Raw genomic sequence first — 21,576 nt, 5'->3', positions numbered from 1 at the left:
TAGATAACGTCTCAGAGCTACATCTCAAATACTTCGTCCAGCTCCCCGGCGGTGGGCCGCGTGACCAGAATGCTGCAGACATTTTCCATCTGGATCGCAACACTGAGTCTCTGAAAGAGGAAGCTGGCCGCCCTGTGATCCTCGGTTTCTATGATGAGTTTTTCACCCATCTCTTAGAGGAACTTTAAAGCACCCTTGTCCCATGTTCCAAGGATCTCCGACCCTATTGGGATGAAGTTATAGTAAGGGGAAAGGCCTTCATATTTGCGGGTCTTCTGGGTCTCCCTGTGGTTGACAGCTCCACCGCCTTCAGCTTCGGCGTATGGCAAGTAAGTGTCTGCCAATGTGGCTGCACAGGTGTAACCCCAGGCAATCTGCTTACCATCCTTCCAGGGTAGCATAGTGGCTTCATCAGGATGCTTTTGACTTCCGTCAGACCTCTTATTGCCGAATAAGGCAAGCGAAAATTTATTTATGCAATTAATTCGCAAAAATATTCTGAACCCAATGAAAAAAATATATTTCATTGTATTTGTATATTATTAAATTATTGTAAGCTGATCTAAAATATATTTAGTTGGATCAGTGTAAATTAAATTGCGCTCGTTGTAATAAGGGTAGGTACGTTTTCTAAGGATCTTTTGGAAAAAATGATTAATTTTTACATTACCATAAATGAAAAAAAAATACATATCTTTAAAAGCATAAGAGACAATTTTAGAAAAGACTTAATTTTAAATGAGTTCTTGCTAAGTGACCAGTTTTAAATATTCGGCACGATATATATATATATATATATATATATATATATATATATATATATATATATATATATATATATATATATATATATATATATATATATATATATATATATATATACTTTACTGGGGACCCTCATTCTCAGAGAAGACAATAAACGTACCTCAGGGAAAACTCAAGGTTCCCTGGAGCTTTTTGAATATTTTCTTCTCCTACCACCCCCTATATTTTTATGCTACGGGCTAACTTTATTAATATATATATATATATATATATATATATATATATATATATATATATATATATATATATATATATATATATATATATATATATATAGATATATACACCACGCAGAAACAAGCGTGAATATTTAGAGAAAGACCGCAGTCAGCAGGACTCGATGCTGCTACTGGGGACTGCCAAGATTCCTAGGCAGAACTCTTATCCACTCAGTCACAAATGCCACATAGACTGGACAGCCTGGTTCACAAGTCATGTTTCTTTCCTAGCCCGGGCACGTCAGTCAGCCTCAAGCATGGATTTAAGCTATTTCTGTCTCCTGTATGTTCTGACCTCTCAAGCGATTTTTATATCAGAACATACAGGAGGAGATTGAAATAGCTTGAATCCATGCTTGAGGCTCGCTGACGTACCCGGACTGGGAAGAAACATGGCTTGTGAACCAGGCTGCCCAGTCTATATCGCATATGTGTGGCTGAGTGGACTAGAGCGCTGCGTGAGAATCTTGACCGTCCCCAGTAGTAGTAATAGCATGGAGTCATGCTGACTGCGATATATATATATATATATATATATATATATATATATATATATATATATATATATATATATATATATATATATATATATATATATATATATATAATATATATATATATATATATATACATACATATATATATATATATATATATATATATATATATATATATATATATATATATATATATATATATATATATATATATATTATATTATTATTTTTATTTTATTTTTTATTAACACACTGGCCGATTCCCACCAAGGCAGGGTGGCCCGAAAAAGAAAAACTTTCACCATCATTCACTCCATCACTGTCTTGCCAGAAGGGTGCTTTACACTACAGTTTTTAAACTGCAACATTAACACCCCTCCTTCAGAGTGCAGGCACTGTACTTCCCATCTCCAGGACTCAAGTCCGGCCTGCCGGTTTCCCTGAATCCCTTCATAAATGTTACTTTGCTCACACTCCAACAGCACGTCAAGTATTAAAACCATTTGTCTCCATTCACTCCTATCAAACACGCTCACGCATGCCTGCTGGAAGTCCAAGCCCCTCGCACACAAAACCTCCTTTACCCCCTCCCTCCAACCCTTCCTAGGCCGACCCCTACCCCGCCTTCCTTCCACTACAGACTGATACACTCTTGAAGTTATTCTGTTTCGCTCCATTCTCTCTACATGTCCGAACCACCTCAACAACCCTTCCTCAGCCCTCTGGACAACAGTTTTGGTAATCCCGCACCTCCTCCTAACTTCCAAACTACGAATTCTCTGCATTATATTCACACCACACATTGCCCTCAGACATGACATCTCCACTGCCTCCAGCCTTCTCCTCGCTGCAACATTCATCACCCATGCTTCACACCCATATAAGAGCGTTGGTAAAACTATACTCTCATACATTCCTCTCTTTGCCTCCAAGGACAAAGTTCTCTGTCTCCACAGACTCCTAAGTGCACCACTCACTCTTTTTCCCTCATCAATTCTATGATTCACCTCATCTTTCATAGACCCATCCGCTGACACGTCCACTCCCAAATATCTGAATACGTTCACCTCCTCCATACTCTCTCCCTCCAATCTGATATTCAATCTTTCATCACCTAATCTTTTTGTTATCCTCATAACCTTACTCTTTCCTGTATTCACCTTTAATTTTCTTCTTTTGCACACCCTACCAAATTCATCCACCAATCTCTGCAGCTTCTCTTCAGAATCTCCCAAGAGCACAGTGTCATCAGCAAAGAGCAGCTGTGACAACTCCCACCCTGTGTGTGATTCTTTATCTTTTAACTCCACGCCTCTTGCCAAGACCCTCGCATTTACTTCTCTTACAACCCCATCTATAAATATATTAAACAACCATGGTGACATCACACATCCTTGTCTAAGGCCTACTTTTACTGGGAAAAAATTTCCCTCTTTTCTACATACTCTAACTTGAGCCTCACTATCCTCGTAAAAACTCTTCACTGCTTTCAGTAACCTACCTCCTACACCATACACTTGCAACATCTGCCACATTGCCCCCCTATCCACCCTGTCATACGCCTTTTCCAAATCCATAAATGCCACAAAGACCTCTTTAGCCTTATCTAAATACTGTTCACTTATATGTTTCACTGTAAACACCTGGTCCACACACCCCCTACCTTTCCTAAAGCCTCCTTGTTCATCTGCTATCCTATTCTCCGTCTTACTCTTAATTCTTTCAATTATAACTCTACCATACACTTTACCAGGTACACTCAACAGACTTATCCCCCTATAATTTTTGCACTCTCTTTTATCCCCTTTGCCTTTATACAAAGGAACTATGCATGCTCTCTGCCAATCCCTAGGTACCTTACCCTCTTCCATACATTTATTAAATAATTGCACCAACCACTCCAAAACTATATCCCCACCTGCTTTTAACATTTCTATCTTTATCCCATCAATCCCGGCTGCCTTACCCCCTTTCATTTTACCTACTGCCTCACGAACTTCCCCCACACTCACAACTGGCTCTTCCTCACTCCTACAAGATGTTATTCCTCCTTGCCCTATACACGAAATCACAGCTTCCCTATCTTCATCAACATTTAACAATTCCTCAAAATATTCCCTCCATCTTCCCAATACCTCTAACTCTCCATTTAATAACTCTCCTCTCCTATTTTTAACTGACAAATCCATTTGTTCTCTAGGCTTCCTTAACTTGTTAATCTCACTCCAAAACTTTTTCTTATTTTCAACAAAATTTGTTGATAACAGCTCACCCACTCTCTCATTTGCTCTCTTTTTACATTGCTTCACCACTCTCTTAACCTCTCTCTTTTTCTCCATATACTCTTCCCTCCTTGCATCACTTCTACTTTGTAAAAACTTCTCATATGCTAACTTTTTCTCCCTTACTACTCTCTTTACATCATCATTCCACCAATCGCTCCTCTTCCCTCCTGCACCCACTTTCCTGCAACCACAAACTTCTGCTGAACACTCTAACACTACATTTTTAAACCTACCCCATTCCTCTTCGACCCCATTGCCTATGCTCTCATTAGCCCATCTATCCTCCAATAGCTGTTTATATCTTACCCTAACTGCCTCCTCTTTTAGTTTATAAACCTTCACCTCTCTCTTCCCTGATGCTTCTGTTCTCCTTGTATCCCATCTACCTTTTACTCTCAGTGTAGCTACAACTAGAAAGTGATCTGATATATCTGTGGCCCCTCTATAAACATGTACATCCTGAAGTCTACTCAACAGTCTTTTATCTACCAATACATAATCCAACAAACTACTGTCATTTCGCCCTACATCATATCGTGTATACTTATTTATCCTCTTTTTCTTAAAATATGTATTACCTATAACTAAACCCCTTTCTATACAAAGTTCAATCAATATATATATTGTATGTATATGTATATATATATATATATATATATATATATATATATATATATATATATATATATATATACATACATACATATATATATATATATATATATATATATATATATATATATATATATATATATATATATATATATATATATATATATATATATATATATATTGTTACTTTTGCATTCCAGGGTAGGCGCGTGCTGGGGGAGCGTGAAGACAAGGTCCTCTGCCTCAGGATGGCGTGCCACCACCTGCAGCCGCCGCCCCCCGCCGCTTCTGCCGCCGCAGCCGCCCTCCTCCTCCTGCTTTTGGCACTGACAGACACGGGTGAGTTTTATAGCCAAGGGTGAGTGTGGTACTCTAATTTAACTGAAGGAGCCAATGTGTGTTCCTCCAATATAGTTGAAGGAACCTTTGTGCGTTACATTACCCCGAGGACGCCTGATGTGACTGATAATCCACTGTTGTTGTACGAGATTCTTAAGATAAACATCTCGGGAGAGATAAGCTGCTGATGTAAACATAGCTTCAATGAGGAACTTCATCAAGCGCACTGAAAGACTAAAATGCAAGTATGTATATCCAGTTACAGTGGAGAAAGAGGAAGTGTAGGAACTTGCAGGGAGGGCGAGAGAAAGTGAGGTAAGCTAAGGATCAAGTCTGGTTGCTTTATGTTGTTTCGTACTCAACTTCCGCCTAGTTAGTAGTTCTGCAAGAAGTGAAGCGACGCTAAGAAAAGACAGCCATTGTTGAGCAAGGTTTTATTAACACGTTTTGTTCTGTTTAGAGTTTTATCTAGTCCTTCCATAGTCATATGACTTCAGAATACTCTTTACTGAGAGGAACGTTGTCCCAGTGAAAACTTGCTCTGTAGCCTCTCTTTTCTTTCACTCTTGTTGGCACTACGCCACTTGGGTCCTAGTGGAAAGATTTTAAATACCCCTTTATTATATTCCACAGTGTCAGAACTGAATTACATCCTTCTCTATACATTTTCTTCTGTATCTTTTCCTAGCCATGATATATTCATGTTCGTTGTAATGAATTATACAGATGGCTAAGGCACATCTACATTTTTTTTAAAATCTTGTCTGTATCTCCATTAATGTTTCATGTGTAATCGTTGCAGCACTCCACGCCGACGCAATGAATTCAACAACGTTAAGTTATTTATCATACAGTAATACAGAAGAACAATGCTTACAAACCGCTGTAATTCAGAGTTTCAGAACCAGAAGACTCAAGTTGTGTTTATCAACGCTCCACTTCAACGAAGCTGCTATGAGATGGAGTCAAGATATGCGACATTATAAAGCAAATATCTGACCAGATCATCCTGACCAGTCTTTCCATCTTATCGATATTTTCACATAATATTTCCACACGATCTCACAGCCTCCTCACCACTTCCATTTCCTTTCCCAGCACCACCTTCGTCCTGTCTTCTACCTCCATCACGTCTCCGTTTCCTCTCCCACAACCTCCACTACTACCTTTTCTCCCACTACTTCCTCCTTCTCCTCAGTAGAATGAACCTCACTGTTCCTCGGTGGTGTTCGTACAGGCTGGAGTCTGCGGGTGTCTGGAGTGACGGTACCGTCAGTGGTGGTGTCAGGATCGGCGGTGCAACTAGTGTGTCACTACGAGCACACCACCGACCGACCAGACCCGCTCTACTCCGTCAAGTGGTACAAAGATGTCAATCAGTTCTACGAGTATATACCCAAGAGGGACCAGCCCGTCCGGGTCTACCCGCTGCCCCACATACACGTAGACGTGAGTGTGCTCCCTGCCCATTAGGTTATGCTTGTCCTTATTCCTTTGTGTATACCTATCAGCCCCTTGGAAATACATGTACCAATCTCCTAAGTATTCATGTACCAACCACTTACGTATTCCTGTATCAAACTTGTGTCAATCCTCTGGAGATGCCTGTACCAGTTCCCAGGTATGCTTGTATCAACCTCCTGGGTATGCTTGTTGTAACCCCTTAAGCACGCTTGTAACAACCAAGATTAGGTATGAGAGTTCCGGCCACATGAGTGGTGAGTGGAATTCTTGCAGACACAAACAGATGAGTACACATTATTTACATGGATGGTCGTCAGCAGTTCGTGTAACGATGAACAGGTCTTTTTAACGCAGTAATGAGAGCTTCTAACTGACCAGTAGCGTTAAATTCACTCTTTACTGGTGCGCGTTGTAACAGACAAGAGAGGCTGAGTTCTATTCCTTCCATTTCCTTTTCATACAGTACTGTGGACAGTTCTGATCTGTGTATAATCCTGTATCTCGTAGAAAGCTTTACTTTCTTCCCCTTTTCTGTACTCCTCTTCAGATTCACTTCCAGGTAGTATATGTAGACGACGTAGTCGCTCTACTATGGCTGTTCCTTCTACAGGAGCAGGAAAGCTATATTAATGTGTTACTGTACCTTCTACAGGAGCTGAACAACTCTGTCATTATGCTATACTTTCTACAGGAGCAAGGGAGCTCTGGGGCATCAGTGCGGCTGACAGGGGTGACGCGGGGAACCTCGGGCACCTTCCGCTGCGAGGTAATGGGCGACAAGCCTTACTTCGAGACTGACGATCACGCCGTCAACATGTCTGTAGTCGGTGAGTGAGTGTATGTGTGTGTATGTGTGTGTGTGTGTGTGTGTGTGTATGTGTGTGTGTGTGTGTGTGTGTGTGTGTGTGTGTGTGTGTGTGTGTGTGTGTGTGTGTGTGTGTGTGTGTGTGTATGTGTGTGTGTGTGTGTGTGTGTGTGTGTGTGTGTGTGTGTGTGTGTGTGTATGTGTGTGTGTGTGTGAGAGAGAGAGAGCATAATGATATCAACGCGATAAAATCAGTTGATCAAATGCTGGCCCACAGATGGCTCCAACTTCATCCTGTTGTCTACTTGTATATTTCATAACAATAAAAATCCTTTCAAATGAGTTGATGTAGGTAACAGTTCTTAGTTTGTCAATAAAGTTAGGGATCCTTAACTGGTAAACAGCTAGTCAATAAAGTTAGGGATCGTCAACCTAACCTTGTCAAACCCTATGTAAAGAAGAGAGAGAGAGAGAGAGAGAGAGAGAGAGAGAGAGAGAGATAAAGGAAGACAGTTTGATGAAGATGTACACAGACTTTCCCGTCAACAGCGCTGAAGTGTGAGAGTTCCCGTGTATTGTAGTAATCCTTATACAGACTTACAGGCATCTCACTTTAACTTTCCACGAACGGAAGAGATCGAGTGCAAAACTACCCACGACAGGCATTGGAAAACAGTGTTACTATCATCCGCATAAAATATTCATTGCTTCTTCCTGTAGGGACGCTGAGGTGGAGGCTGCTATATCACACACTTTCAAGCGGTCTCTTCTACCTCAGAAAAACTTCGAGGGCTTCAAAGCTCTATATGTCTATGAAGTGATTTACCTGATTGACCCTACAGACAAAAACAACAGTTTATTCAGAGTTTGACTTGGTGTGTGTGTGTGTGTGTGTGTGTGTGTGTGTGTGTGTGTGTGTGTGTGTGTGTTTGGCTCTCCTCCCTCAGCTGGAATAATCGCTATCGGAAGATAGCAAAAAGAGATTATGAGGTTAAAGTTGCAAGAGAATCGAAGACTAACCCAAAAGGATTCTTTCAGGTATACAGAAGTAAGATCAGGGACAAGATAGGCCCACTCAAAAATTCCTCGGGTCAGCTCACTGACAGTGATAAGGAAATGTGTAGAATCTTTAACACATACTTCCTCTCAGTTTTTACACAGGAGGATACCAGCGATATTCCAGTAATGATAAATTATGTAGAACAGGACGATAATAAACTGTGTACTATTAGGGTCACAAGTGACATGGTCCTTAGGCAAATAGATAAATTAAAACCTAACAAATCCCCAGGCCCTGATGAACTGTATGCAAGGGTTCTAAAGGAATGTAAAGAGGAGCTTAGCACACCTTTGGCTAATCTTTTCAACATATCACTACAAACTGGCATGGTGCCAGATAAGTGGAAAATGGCAAATGTGATACCTATTTTCAAAACAGGTGACAGGTCCTTAGCTTCGAACTATAGACCAATAAGCCTAACCTCCATAGTGGGAAAATTTATGGAATCAATAATTGCCGAGGCAGTTCGTAGCCACCTTGAAAAGCATAAATTAATCAACGAATCTCAGCATGGTTTTACAAAGGGGCGTTCCTGCCTTACGAATTTATTAACTTTTTTCACTAAGGTATTTGAGGAGGTAGATCATGGTAATGAATATGATATTGTGTATATGGACTTCAGTAAGGCTTTTGACAGGGTCCCACATCAGAGACTATTGAGGAAAATTAAAGCACATGGAATAGGAGGAGAAATTTTTTCCTGGATAGAGGCATGGTTGACAAATAGGCAGCAGAGAGTTTGCATAAATGGGGAGAAATCAGAGTGGGGAAGTGTCACGAGCGGTGTTCCACAGGGGTCAGTGTTGGGCCCCCTGCTGTTGACAATCTACATAAACGACATAGATGAGGGCATAAAGAGCGACATCGGCAAGTTTGCCGATGACACCAAAATAGGCCGTCGAATTCATTCTGACGAGGACATTCGAGCACTCCAGGAAGATTTGAATAGACTGATGCAGTGGTCGGAGAAGTGGCAGATGCAGTTTAATATAGACAAATGCAAAGTTCTAAATGTTGGACAGGACAATAACCATGCCACATATAAACTAAATAATGTAGATCTTAATATTACGGATTGCGAAAAAGATTTAGGAGTTATGGTTAGCAGTAATCTGAAACCAAGACAACAGTGCATAAGTGTTCGCAATAAAGCTAATAGAATCCTTGGCTTCATATCAAGAAGCATAAATAATAGGAGTCCTCAGGTTGTTCTTCAACTCTATACATCCTTGGTTAGGCCTCATTTAGATTATGCTGCACAGTTTTGGTCACCTTATTACAGAATGGATATAAATTCTCTGGAAAATGTACAAAGGAGGATGACAAAGTTGATCCCATGTATCAGAAACCTTCCCTATGAGGATAGACTAAGGGCCCTGAATCTGCACTCTCTAGAAAGACGTAGAATTAGGGGGGATATGATTGAGGTGTATAAATGGAAGACAGGAATAAATAAAGGGGATGTAAATAGTGTGCTGAAAATATCTAGCCTAGACAGGACTCGCAGCAATGGTTTTAAGTTGGAAAAATTCAGATTCAGGAAGGATATAGGAAAGTACTGGTTTGGTAATAGAGTTGTGGATGAGTGGAACAAACTCCCAAGTACCGTTATAGAGGCCAGAACGTTGTGTAGCTTTAAAAATAGGTTGGATAAATACATGAGTGGATGTGGGTGGGTGTGAGTTAGACCTGATAGCTTGTGCTACCAGGTCGGTTGCCGTGTTCCTCCCTTAAGTCAATGTGACCTGACCTGACTAGGTTGGGTGCATTGGCTTAAGCCGGTAGGAGACTTGGACCTGCCTCGCATGGGCCAGTAGGCCTTCTGCAGTGTTCCTTCGTTCTTATGTTCTTATGTTCTTATAATATGTAGACTGCAAATAGACCGTATACATCACACTCAAAGCCACCTGCTTGCAGGTGGTTCTGTTTCTCTGTGTGTGGCTTGTAATGTCCTGCTGACCACGGAGCACATTTTAACTGTTCAAAGCTTCAGAGCCTTTTTACACAAATCTTTTTTGAAATTACCGGGTTGCCTGTAGGGACCTCAGAGAAATTTCAGTGAATCCTTGTAATGCTTACAATTAGAAGATTTTTTTTTAATCGATACAGTTTACTTAAACCTAATATAATTATTTTATTCTTGTATTCCTGTTAGAGTAACTGGCTTTAATTTTCAAGTCTTAATGTGTCTGAGAGTGTGCGCCATTTTATTGACAAGAGAGCTGAATGAATTCATATTTTATCTTCCATCTCTTACATTCACCTCATTCTGGATAATTTGCTCATTTGAAAGGTAGAGAAACGAGGTAAAAAATATCAACAGTATTTATCTAGTTAGCTTAGCATAGTTATCTAGTTAGGTTAGTTATGAACAAGCTAAACAAAACCAAAATGTGTTACGTAATGTGGTTCATGAGACATAAAGTAAGATAATTATGGTTTTAGTGTTTCGTTAATGTGAATGTTGTGGTAAACGCAGCCTTACCTGAGTGTTGTGAGCCACCAACAGGTGTTGTCCAGTGCAGGTATTGTTCAGTACAGGTGTTGTCCAGTGCATGTATTGTTCAGTACAGGTGTTGTCCAGTCCAGGTATTGTCCAGTGCACGTATCGTCCAGTGCATGTACTGTCCAGTGCTGGAATTATCTAGTGCAGGTGTTGTCCAGTGCGGTATTGTCTGGTGCAGATATTGTCCAGTGCAGGTAGCGTCCATTCCACTTACTATCCAGTGCATATGTTGTCCAGTGCAAGTATTGTTCAGTACAGGTGTTGTCCAGGGCATGTATTGTTCAGTACAGGTGTTGTCCAGTGCAGGTATCGTCCAGTGCATGTACTGTCCAGTGCTGGAATTATCTAGTGCAGGTGTTGTCCAGTGCGGTATTGTCTGGTGCAGATATTGTCCAGTGCAGGTAGCGTCCATTCCACTTACTATCCAGTGCATATGTTGTCCAGTGCAAGTATTGTCGAGTACAGGTTTCGTCCAGTGCAGATATTGTCCAGTGCAGTTATTGTCAGGTGTCACATCATATTTATGTGATGTCACTTGTTATCCTATAGTAAAGTGTGACATTGACAGCAGCTAAACTGATGTAAACATAAAAACATAAGAAAGAAGGAACACTGCAACAGGCCTACTGGTCCATGCGAGGCAGATCCAATTCTCCTACCGGCTTATGCCAATGCCATAACCTAGTCAGGTCAGGTCACGGCCAGGAAAAAATGTTCTGTTGTAGTGAGAATGTGACAGTGGCACGCAGTGTGTTGTAGTGAGTGAGAATGTGACAGTAGCATGTAGTGTGTTGTTGTGAGTGAGAATGTGACAGTAGCATGTAGTGTGTTGTAGTAAGTGAGAATGTGACAGTAGCATGTAGTGTGTTGTTGTGAGTGAGAATGTGACAGTAGCATGTAGTGTGTTGTAGTAAGTGAGAATGTGACAGTGGCATGTAGTGTGTTGTAGTAAGTGAGAATGTGACAGTAGCATGTAGTGTGTTGTTGTGAGTGAGAATGTGACAGTAGCATGTAGTGTGTTGTTGTGAGTGAGAATGTGACAGTAGCATGTAGTGTGTTGTTGTGAGTGAGAATGTGACAGTAGCATGTAGTGTGTTGTTGTGAGTGAGAATGTGACAGTAGCATGTAGTGTGTTGTTGTGAGTGAGAATGTGACAGTAGCATGTAGTGTGTTGTTGTGAGTGAGAATGTGACAGTAGCATGTAGTGTGTTGTTGTGAGTGAGAATGTGACAGTAGCATGTAGTGTGTTGTTGTGAGTGAGAATGTGACAGTAGCATGTAGTGTGTTGTTGTGAGTGAGAATGTGACAGTAGCATGTAGTGTGTTGTAGTAAGTGAGAATGTGACAGTAGCATGTAGTGTGTTGTTGTGAGTGAGAATGTGACAGTAGCATGTAGTGTGTTGTAGTAAGTGAGAATGTGACAGTAGCATGTAGTGTGTTGTAGTAAGTGAGAATGTGACAGTAGCATGTAGTGTGTTGTAGTAAGTGAGAATGTGACAGTAGCATGTAGTGTGTTGTTGTGAGTGAGAATGTGACAGTAGCATGTAGTGTGTTGTTGTGAGTGAGAATGTGACAGTAGCATGTAGTGTGTTGTAGTAAGTGAGAATGTGACAGTAGCATGTAGTGTGTTGTTGTGAGTGAGAATGTGACAGTAGCATGTAGTGTGTTGTTGTGAGTGAGAATGTGACAGTAGCATGTAGTGTGTTGTAGTAAGTGAGAATGTGACAGTAGCATGTAGTGTGTTCTTGTGAGTGAGAATGTGACAGTAGCATGTAGTGTGTGGTAGTGAGTGAGAATGTGACAGTAGCATGTAGTGTGTTGTTGTGAGTGAGAATGTGACAGTAGCATGTAGTGTGTTGTAGTAAGTGAGAATGTGACAGTGGCATGTAGTGTGTTGTAGTAAGTGAGAATGTGACAGTAGCATGTAGTGTGTTGTTGTGAGTGAGAATGTGACAGTAACATGTAGTGTGTTGTAGTGAGTGAGAATGTGACAGTGGCATGTAGTGTGTTGTTGTGAGTGAGAATGTGACAGTAGCATGTAGTGTGTTGTTGTGAGTGAGAATGTGACAGTAGCATGTAGTGTGTTGTTGTGAGTGAGAATGTGACAGTAGCATGTAGTGTGTTGTTGTGAGTGAGAATGTGACAGTAGCATGTAGTGTGTTGTAGTAAGTGAGAATGTGACAGTGGCATGTAGTGTGTTGTAGTAAGTGAGAATGTGACAGTAGCATGTAGTGTGTTGTTGTGAGTGAGAATGTGACAGTAGCATGTAGTGTGTTGTTGTGAGTGAGAATGTGACTGTGGCATGTAGTGTGTTGTTGTGAGTGAGAATGTGACAGTAGCATGTAGTGTGTTGTTGTGAGTGAGAATGTGACAGTAGCATGTAGTGTGTTGTTGTGAGTGAGAATGTGACAGTAGCATGTAGTGTGTTGTTGTGAGTGAGAATGTGACAGTAGCATGTAGTGTGTTGTTGTGAGTGAGAATGTGACAGTAGCATGTAGTGTGTGGTAGTGAGTGAGAATGTGACAGTAGCATGTAGTGTGTTGTAGTGAGTGAGAATGTGAAAGCAGCGAGCAGTGTGTTGTAGTGAGTGAGAATGTGACAGTAGCATGTAGTGTGTTGTAGTGAGTGAGAATGTGAAAGCAGCGAGCAGTGTGTTGTTGTGAGTGAGAATGTGACAGTAGCATGTAGTGTGTTGTAGTGAGTGAGAATGTGAAAGCAGCGAGCAGTGTGTTGTTGTGAGTGAGAATGTGACAGTAGCGAGCACTGTGTTGTAGTGAGTGAGAATGTGACAGTAGCATGTAGTGTGTTGTAGTGAGTGAGAATGTGAAAGCAGCGAGCAGTGTGTTGTTGTGAGTGAGAATGTGACAGTAGCGAGCACTGTGTTGTAGTGAGTGAGAATGTGACAGTAGCGAGCACTGTGTTGTAGTGAGTGAGAATGTGAAAGCAGCGAGCAGTGTGTTGTTGTGAGTGAGAATGTGACAGTAGCATGTAGTGTGTTGTAGTGAGTGAGAATGTGAAAGCAGCGAGCAGTGTGTTGTAGTGAGTGAGAATGTGACAGTAGCATGTAGTGTGTTGTAGTGAGTGAGAATGTGAAAGCAGCGAGCAGTGTGTTGTTGTGAGTGAGAATGTGACAGTAGCGAGCACTGTGTTGTAGTGAGTGAGAATGTGACAGTAGCATGTAGTGTGTTGTAGTGAGTGAGAATGTGAAAGCAGCGAGCAGTGTGTTGTTGTGAGTGAGAATGTGACAGTAGCGAGCACTGTGTTGTAGTGAGTGAGAATGTGACAGTAGCATGTAGTGTGTTGTAGTGAGTGAGAATGTGAAAGCAGCGAGCAGTGTGTTGTTGTGAGTGAGAATGTGACAGTAGCGAGCACTGTGTTGTAGTGAGTGAGAATGTGACAGTAGCGAGCACTGTGTTGTAGTGAGAATGTGAAAGCAGCGAGCAGTGTGTTGTTGTGAGTGAGAATGTGACAGTAGCGAGCACTGTGTTGTAGTGAGTGAGAATGTGACAGTAGCGAGCACTGTGTTGTAGTGAGTGAGAATGTGACAGTAGTATGTAGTGTGTTGTAGTGAGTGAGAATGTGACAGTAGCGAGCAGTGTGTTGTTGTGAGTGAGAATGTGACAGTAGCATGTAGTGTGTGGTAGTGAGTGAGAATGTGACAGTAGCGAGCAGTGTGTTGTTGTGAGTGAGAATGTGACAGTAGCGAGCAGTGTGTTGTTGTGAGTGAGAATGTGACAGTAGCATGTAGTGTGTGGTAGTGAGTGAGAATGTGACAGTAGCATGTAGTGTGTTGTAGTGAGTGAGAATGTGACAGTAGAGAGCAGTGTGTTGTAGTGAGTGAGAATGTGATAGTAGCATGTAGTGTGTTGTAGTGAGTGGGAATGTGACAGTAGAGAGCAGTGTGTTGTAGTGAGTGAGAATGTGATAGTAGCATGTAGTGTGTTGTAGTGAGTGAGAATGTGACCGCAGCGAGCACTGTGTTGTAGTGAGTGAGAATATGACAGTAGAGAGCAGTGTGTTGTAGTGAGTGAGAATGTGATAGTAGCATGTAGTGTGTTGTAGTGAGTGAGAATGTGACAGTAGAGAGCAGTGTGTTGTAGTGAGTGAGAATGTGATAGTAGCATGTAGTGTGTTGTAGTGAGTGAGAATGTGACAGCAGCGAGCAGTGTGTTGTTGTGAATGAGAATGTGACAGTAGAGAGCAGTGTGTTGTAGTGAGTGAGAATGTGACAGTAGAGAGCAGTGTGTTGTAGTGAGTGAGAATGTGACAGTAGAGAGCAGTGTGTTGTAGTGAGTGAGAATGTGACGGTAGAGAGCAGTGTGTTGTAGTGAGTGAGAATGTGACAGTAGAGAGCAGTGTGTTGTAGTGAGTGAGAATATGACAGTAGAGAGCAGTGTGTTGTAGTGAGTGAGAATGTGATAGTAGCATGTAGTGTGTTGTAGTGAGTGAGAATGTGACAGCAACATGTAGTGTGTTGTAGTGAGTGAGAATGTGACAGTAGCGAGCAATGTGTTGTTGTGAGTGAGAATGTGACAGTAGCATGTAGTGTGTTGTAGTGAGTGAGAATGTGACAGTAGCATGTAGTGTGTTGTTGTGAGTGAGAATGTGACAGTAGCATGTAGTGTGTTGTTGTGAGTGAGAATGTGACAGTAGCATGTAGTGTGTTGTAGTGAGTGCGAATGTGACAGTAGCATGTAGTGTGTTGTAGTGAGTGAGAATGTGACAGCAACATGTAGTGTGTTGTAGTGAGTGAGAATGTGACAGTAGCGAGCAATGTGTTGTTGTGAGTGAGAATGTGACAGTAGCATGTAGTGTGTTGTAGTGAGTGAGAATGTGACAGTAGCATGTAGTGTGTTGTTGTGAGTGAGAATGTGACAGTAGCATGTAGTGTGTTGTTGTGAGTGAGAATGTGACAGTAGCATGTAGTGTGTTGTAGTGAGTGAGAATGTGACAGTAGCATGTAGTGTGTTGTAGTGAGTGAGAATGTGACAGCAACATGTAGTGTGTTGTAGTGAGTGAGAATGTGACAGCAACATGTAGTGTGTTGTAGTGAGTGAGAATGTGACAGTAGCGAGCAATGTGTTGTTGTGAATGAGAATGTGACAGTAGCATGTAGTGTGTTGTAGTGAGTGAGAATGTGACAGTAGCATGTAGTGTGTTGTTGTGAGTGAGAATGTGACAGTAGCATGTAGTGTGTTGTTGTGAGTGAGAATGTGACAGTAGCATGTAGTGTGTTGTTGTGAGTGAGAATGTGACAGTAGCGAGCAGTGTGTTGTAGTGAGTGAGAATGTGACAGTAGCATGTAGTGTGTTGTAGTGAGTGAGAATGTGACAGTAGCATATAGTGTGTGGTAGTGAGTGAGAATGTGACAGTAGCATGTAGTGTGTTGTAGTGAGTTAGAATGTGAAAGCAGCGAGCAGTGTGTTGTAGTGAGTGAGAATGTGACAGTAACATGTAGTGTGTTGTAGTGAGTGAGAATGTGACAGTAGAGAGCAGTGTGTTGTAGTGAGTGAGAATGTGATAGTAGCATGTAGTGTGTTGTAGTGAGTGAGATTGTGACAGCAGCGAGCAGTGTGTTGTTGTGAGTGAGAATGTGACAGTAGAGAGCAGTGTGTTGTAGTGAGTGAGAATATGACAGTAGAGAGCAGTGTGTTGTAGTGAGTGAGAATGTGATAGTAGCATGTAGTGTGTTGTAGTGAGTGAGAATGTGACAGCAGCGAGCAGTGTGTTGTTGTGAGTGAGAATGTGACAGAAGAGAGCAGTGTGTTGTAGTGAGTGAGAATGTGACAGCAACATGTAGTGTGTTGTAGTGAGTGAGAATGTGACAGTAGCGAGCAGTGTGTTGTTGTGAGTGAGAATGTGACAGTAGCATGTAGTGTGTTGTTGTGAGTGAGAATGTGACAGTGGCATGTAGTGTGTTGTTGTGAGTGAGAATGTGACAGTAGCATGTAGTGTGTTGTTGTGAGTGAGAATGTGACAGTAGCATGTAGTGTGTTGTTGTGAGTGAGAATGTGACAGTAGCATGTAGTGTGTTGTTGTGAGTGAGAATGTGACAGTAGCATGTAGTGTGTTGTAGTGAGTGAGAATGTGAAAGCAGCGAGCAGTGTGTTGTAGTGAGTGAGAATGTGACAGTAGCATGTAGTGTGTTGTAGTGAGTGAGAATGTGAAAGCAGCGAGGAGTGTGTTGTTGTGAGTGAGAATGTGACAGTAGCATGTAGTGTGTTGTAGTGAGTGAGAATGTGAAAGCAGCGAGCAGTGTGTTGTTGTGAGTGAGAATGTGACAGTAGCGAGCACTGTGTTGTAGTGAGTGAGAATGTGACAGTAGCATGTAGTGTGTTGTAGTGAGTGAGAATGTGAAAGCAGCGAGCAGTGTGTTGTTGTGAGTTAGAATGTGAAAGCAGCGAGCAGTGTGTTGTAGTGAGTGAGAATGTGACAGTAGCATGTAGTGTGTTGTAGTGAGTGAGAATGTGACAGTAGAGAGCAGTGTGTTGTAGTGAGTGAGAATGTGATAGTAGCATTTAGTGTGTTGTAGTGAGTGAGAATGTGACAGCAGCGAGCAGTGTGTTGTTGTGAGTGAGAATGTGACAGTAGAGAGCAGTGTGTTGTAGTGAGTGAGAATATGACAGTAGAGAGCAGTGTGTTGTAGTGAGTGAGAATGTGATAGTAGCATGTAGTGTGTTGTAGTGAGTGAGAATGTGACAGCAGCGAGCAGTGTGTTGTTGTGAGTGAGAATGTGACAGTAGAGAGCAGTGTGTTGTAGTGAGTGAGAATGTGACAGTAGAGAGCAGTGTGTTGTAGTGAGTGAGAATATGACAGTAGAGAGCAGTGTGTTGTAGTGAGTGAGAATGTGATAGTAGCATGTAGTGTGTTGTAGTGAGTGAGAATGTGACAGCAGCGAGCAGTGTGTTGTTGTGAGTGAGAATGTGACAGTAGAGAGCAGTGTGTTGTAGTGAGTGAGAATGTGACAGCAACATGTAGTGTGTTGTAGTGAGTGAGAATGTGACAGTAGCGAGCAGTGTGTTGTTGTGAGTGAGAATGTGACAGTAGCATGTAGTGTGTTGTTGTGAGTGAGAATGTGACAGTGGCAAGTAGTGTGTTGTTGTGAGTGAGAATGTGACAGTAGCATGTAGTGTGTTGTTGTGAGTGAGAATGTGACAGTAGCATGTAGTGTGTTGTTGTGAGTGAGAATGTGACAGTAGCATGTAGTGTGCTGTAGTGAGTGAGAATGTGAAAGCAGCGAGCAGTGTGTTGTAGTGAGTGAGAATGTGACAGTAGCATGTAGTGTGTTGTAGTGAGTGAGAATGTGAAAGCAGCGAGCAGTGTGTTGTTGTGAGTGAGAATGTGACAGTAGCATGTAGTGTGTTGTATTGAGTGAGAATGTGAAAGCAGCGAGCAGTGTGTTGTTGTGAGTGAGAATGTGACAGTAGCGAGCACTGTGTTGTAGTGAGTGAGAATGTGACAGTAGCATGTAGTGTGTTGTAGTGAGTGAGAATGTGAAAGCAGCGAGCAGTGTGTTGTTGTGAGTGAGAATGTGACAGTAGCGAGCACTGTGTTGTAGTGAGTGAGAATGTGACAGTAGCATGTAGTGTGTTGTAGTGAGTGAGAATGTGACAGTAGCGAGCAGTGTGTTGTTGTGAGTGAGAATGTGACAGTAGCATGTAGTGTGTGGTAGTGAGTGAGAATGTGACAGTAGCATGTAGTGTGTTGTAGTGAGTGAGAATGTGACAGTAGAGAGCAGTGTGTTGTAGTGAGTGAGAATGTGATAGTAGCATGTAGTGTGTTGTAGTGAGTGAGAATGTGACAGTAGAAAGCAGTGTGTTGTAGTGAGTGAGAATGTGATAGTAGCATGTAGTGTGTTGTAGTGAGTGAGAATATGACAGCAGCGAGCAGAGTTGTTGTGAGTGAGAATGTGACAGTAGAGAGCAGTGTGTTGTAGTGAGTGAGAATGTGACAGTAGAGAGCAGTGTGTTGTAGTGAGTGAGAATGTGACAGTAGAGAGCAGTGTGTTGTAGTGAGTGAGAATGTGACAGTAGAGAGCAGTGTGTTGTAGTGAGTGAGAATGTGACAGTAGAGAGCAGTGTGTTGTAGTGAGTGAGAATGTGACAGTAGAGAGCAGTGTGTTGTAGTGAGTGAGAATATGACAGTAGAGAGCAGTGTGTTGTAGTGAGTGAGAATATGATAGTAGCATGTAGTGTGTTGTAGTGAGTGAGAATGTGACAGCAGCGAGCAGTGTGTTGTTGTGAGTGAGAATGTGACAGTAGAGAGCAGTGTGTTGTAGTGAGTGAGAATGTGACAGCAACATGTAGTGTGTTGTAGTGAGTGAGAATGTGACAGTAGCGAGCAATGTGTTGTTGTGAGTGAGAATGTGACAGTAGCATGTAGTGTGTTGTAGTGAGTGAGAATGTGAAAGTAGCATGTAGTGTGTTGTTGTGAGTGAGAATGTGACAGTAGCATGTAGTGTGTGGTAGTGAGTGAGAATGTGACAGTAGCATGTAGTGTGTTGTAGTGAGTGAGAATGTGACAGTAACATGTAGTGTGTTGTAGTGAGTGAGAATGTGACAGTAGCATGTAGTGTGTTGTAGTGAGTTAGAATGTGAAAGCAGCGAGCAGTGTGTTGTAGTGAGTGAGAATGTGACAGTAGCATGTAGTGTGTTGTAGTGAGTGAGAATGTGAAAGCAGCGAGCAGTGTGTTGTTGTGAGTGAGAATGTGATAGTAGCATGTAGTGTGTTGTAGTGAGTGAGAATGTGACAGTAGAGAGCAGTGTGTTGTAGTGAGTGAGAATGTGATAGTAGCATGTAGTGTGTTGTAGTGAGTGAGAATGTGACAGCAGCGAGCAGTGTGTTGTTGTGAGTGAGAATGTGACAGTAGAGAGCAGTGTGTTGTAGTGAGTGAGAATGTGACAGTAGAGAGCAGTGTGTTGTAGTGAGTGAGAATATGACAGTAGAGAGCAGTGTGTTGTAGTGAGTGAGAATGTGATAGTAGCATGTAGTGTGTTGTAGTGAGTGAGAATGTGACAGCAGCGAGCAGTGTGTTGTTGTGAGTGAGAATGTGACAGTAGAGAGCAGTGTGTTGTAGTGAGTGAGAATGTGACAGCAACATGTAGTGTGTTGTAGTGAGTGAGAATGTGACAGTAGCGAGCAGTGTGTTGTTGTGAGTGAGAATGTGACAGTAGCATGTAGTGTGTTGTAGTGAATGAGAATGTGACAGTAGCATGTAGTGTGTTGTAGTGAGTGAGAATGTGACAGTAGCATGTAGTGTGTTGTAGTGAGTGAGAATGTGACAGTAGCATGTAGTGTGTTGTAGTGAGTGAGAATGTGACAGTAGCATGTAGTGTGTTGTAGTGAGTGAGAATGTGACAGTAGCGAGCAGTGTGTTGTAGTGAGTGAGAATGTGACAGTAGCATGTAGTGTGTTGTAGTGAGTGAGAATGTGACAGTAGCGAGCAGTGTGTTGTAGTGAGTGAGAATGTGACAGTAGCGAGCAGTGTGTTGTTGTGAGTGAGAATGTGACAGTAGCATGTAGTGTGTGGTAGTGAGTGAGAATGTGACAGTAGCATGTAGTGTGTTGTAGTGAGTGAGAATGTGACAGTAACATGTAGTGTGTTGTAGTGAGTGAGAATGTGACAGTAGCATGTAGTGTGTTGTAGTGAGTGAGAATGTGACAGTAGCATGTAGTGTGTTGTTGTGAGTGAGAATGTGACAGTAGCATGTAGTGTGTTGTTGTGAGTGAGAATGTGACAGTAGCATGTAGTGTGTTGTAGTGAGTGAGAATGTGACAGCAGCATGTAGTGTGTTGTTGTGAGTGAATATGTAACAGCAGCGAGCAGTGTGTTGTTGTGAGTGAGAATGTGACAGTAGCATGTAGTGTGTTGTCGTGAGTGAGAATGTGACAGTAGCATGTAGTGTGTTGTAGTGAGTGAGAATGTGACAGTAGCATGTAGTGTGTTGTAGTGAGTGAGAATGTGACAGTAGCATGTAGTGTGTTGTAGTGAGTGAGAATGTGACAGTAACATGTAGTGTGTTGTAGTGAGTGAGAATGTGACAGTAGCATGTAGTGTGTTGTAGTGAGTGAGAATGTGACAGTAGCATGTAGTGTGTTGTAGTGAGTGAGAATGTGAAAGCAGCGAGCAGTGTGTTGTTGTGAGTGAGAATGTGACAGTAGCGAGCACTGTGTTGTAGTGAGTGAGAATGTGACAGTAGCGAGCACTGTGTTGTAGTGAGTGAGAATGTGACAGTAGCGAGCACTGTGTTGTAGTGAGTGAGAATGTGACAGTAGCATGTAGTGTGTTGTAGTGAGTGAGAATGTGACAGCAGCATGTAGTGTGTTGTTGAGAGTGAGAATGTGACAGTAGCGAGCAGTGTGTTGTAGTGAGTGAGAATGTGACAGCATCATGTAGTGTGTTGTTGTGAGTGAGAATGTAACAGCAGCGAGCAGTGTGTTGTTGTGAGTGAGAATGTGATAGTAGCATGTAGTATGTTGTAGTGAGTGAGAATGTGACAGCAGCGAGTAGTGTGTTGTAGTGAGTGAGAATGTGACAGTAGCAAGCAGTGTGTAGTAGTAAGACTGTGACAGTAGCATGCAATGTGTTGTAGTGAGTAAGAATGTGACAGTAGCATGCAGTGTGTTGTAGTGAGCGAGAATGTGACAGCAACGAGCAGTGTGTTGTAGTGAGTGAAAATGTGACAGCAGCGAGTAGTGTGTTGTAGTGAGTGAGAATGTGACAGCAGCGAGCAGTGTGTTGTAGTGAGTGAGAATGTGACAACAGCGAGCAGTGTGTTGTAGTGAGTGAGAATGTGACAGCAGCGAGCAGTGTGTTGTAGTGAGTGACAATGACGGTGAGAAAGATACCACAGCATTAATGTAACATTAATGCACAAGACCCAAAAAAAAGCCATCATGACCACGATGACAATCACTTTTAGCAGTAAGACGAAATGTATCAGCATCATTTATAATTTGTACGAGA

General features: G+C 42.0%; 1 protein-coding gene across 1 annotated transcript in view; it reads left to right on the top strand.

Annotated features, from left to right (window-relative positions):
- The window catches only part of LOC128695113 (uncharacterized), a 57,061-nt gene that overhangs the window by 32,025 nt on the left and 3,460 nt on the right, over positions 1 to 21,576 (top strand). The window contains exons 2-4 of the mRNA XM_053785532.2: positions 4,638 to 4,776; positions 6,014 to 6,225; positions 6,932 to 7,067. Coding sequence (XP_053641507.1) covers positions 4,686 to 4,776; positions 6,014 to 6,225; positions 6,932 to 7,067 — 439 coding nt within the window. The 5' untranslated portion in view covers positions 4,638 to 4,685. The remainder of the gene's footprint in view (positions 1 to 4,637; positions 4,777 to 6,013; positions 6,226 to 6,931; positions 7,068 to 21,576) is intronic.

Source organism: Cherax quadricarinatus, chromosome 14 (assembly GCF_038502225.1).
Source record: "Cherax quadricarinatus isolate ZL_2023a chromosome 14, ASM3850222v1, whole genome shotgun sequence".
NCBI classification, from domain to species: domain Eukaryota; kingdom Metazoa; phylum Arthropoda; class Malacostraca; order Decapoda; family Parastacidae; genus Cherax; species Cherax quadricarinatus.
This window is presented reverse-complemented; position numbering and strand designations above follow the sequence as displayed.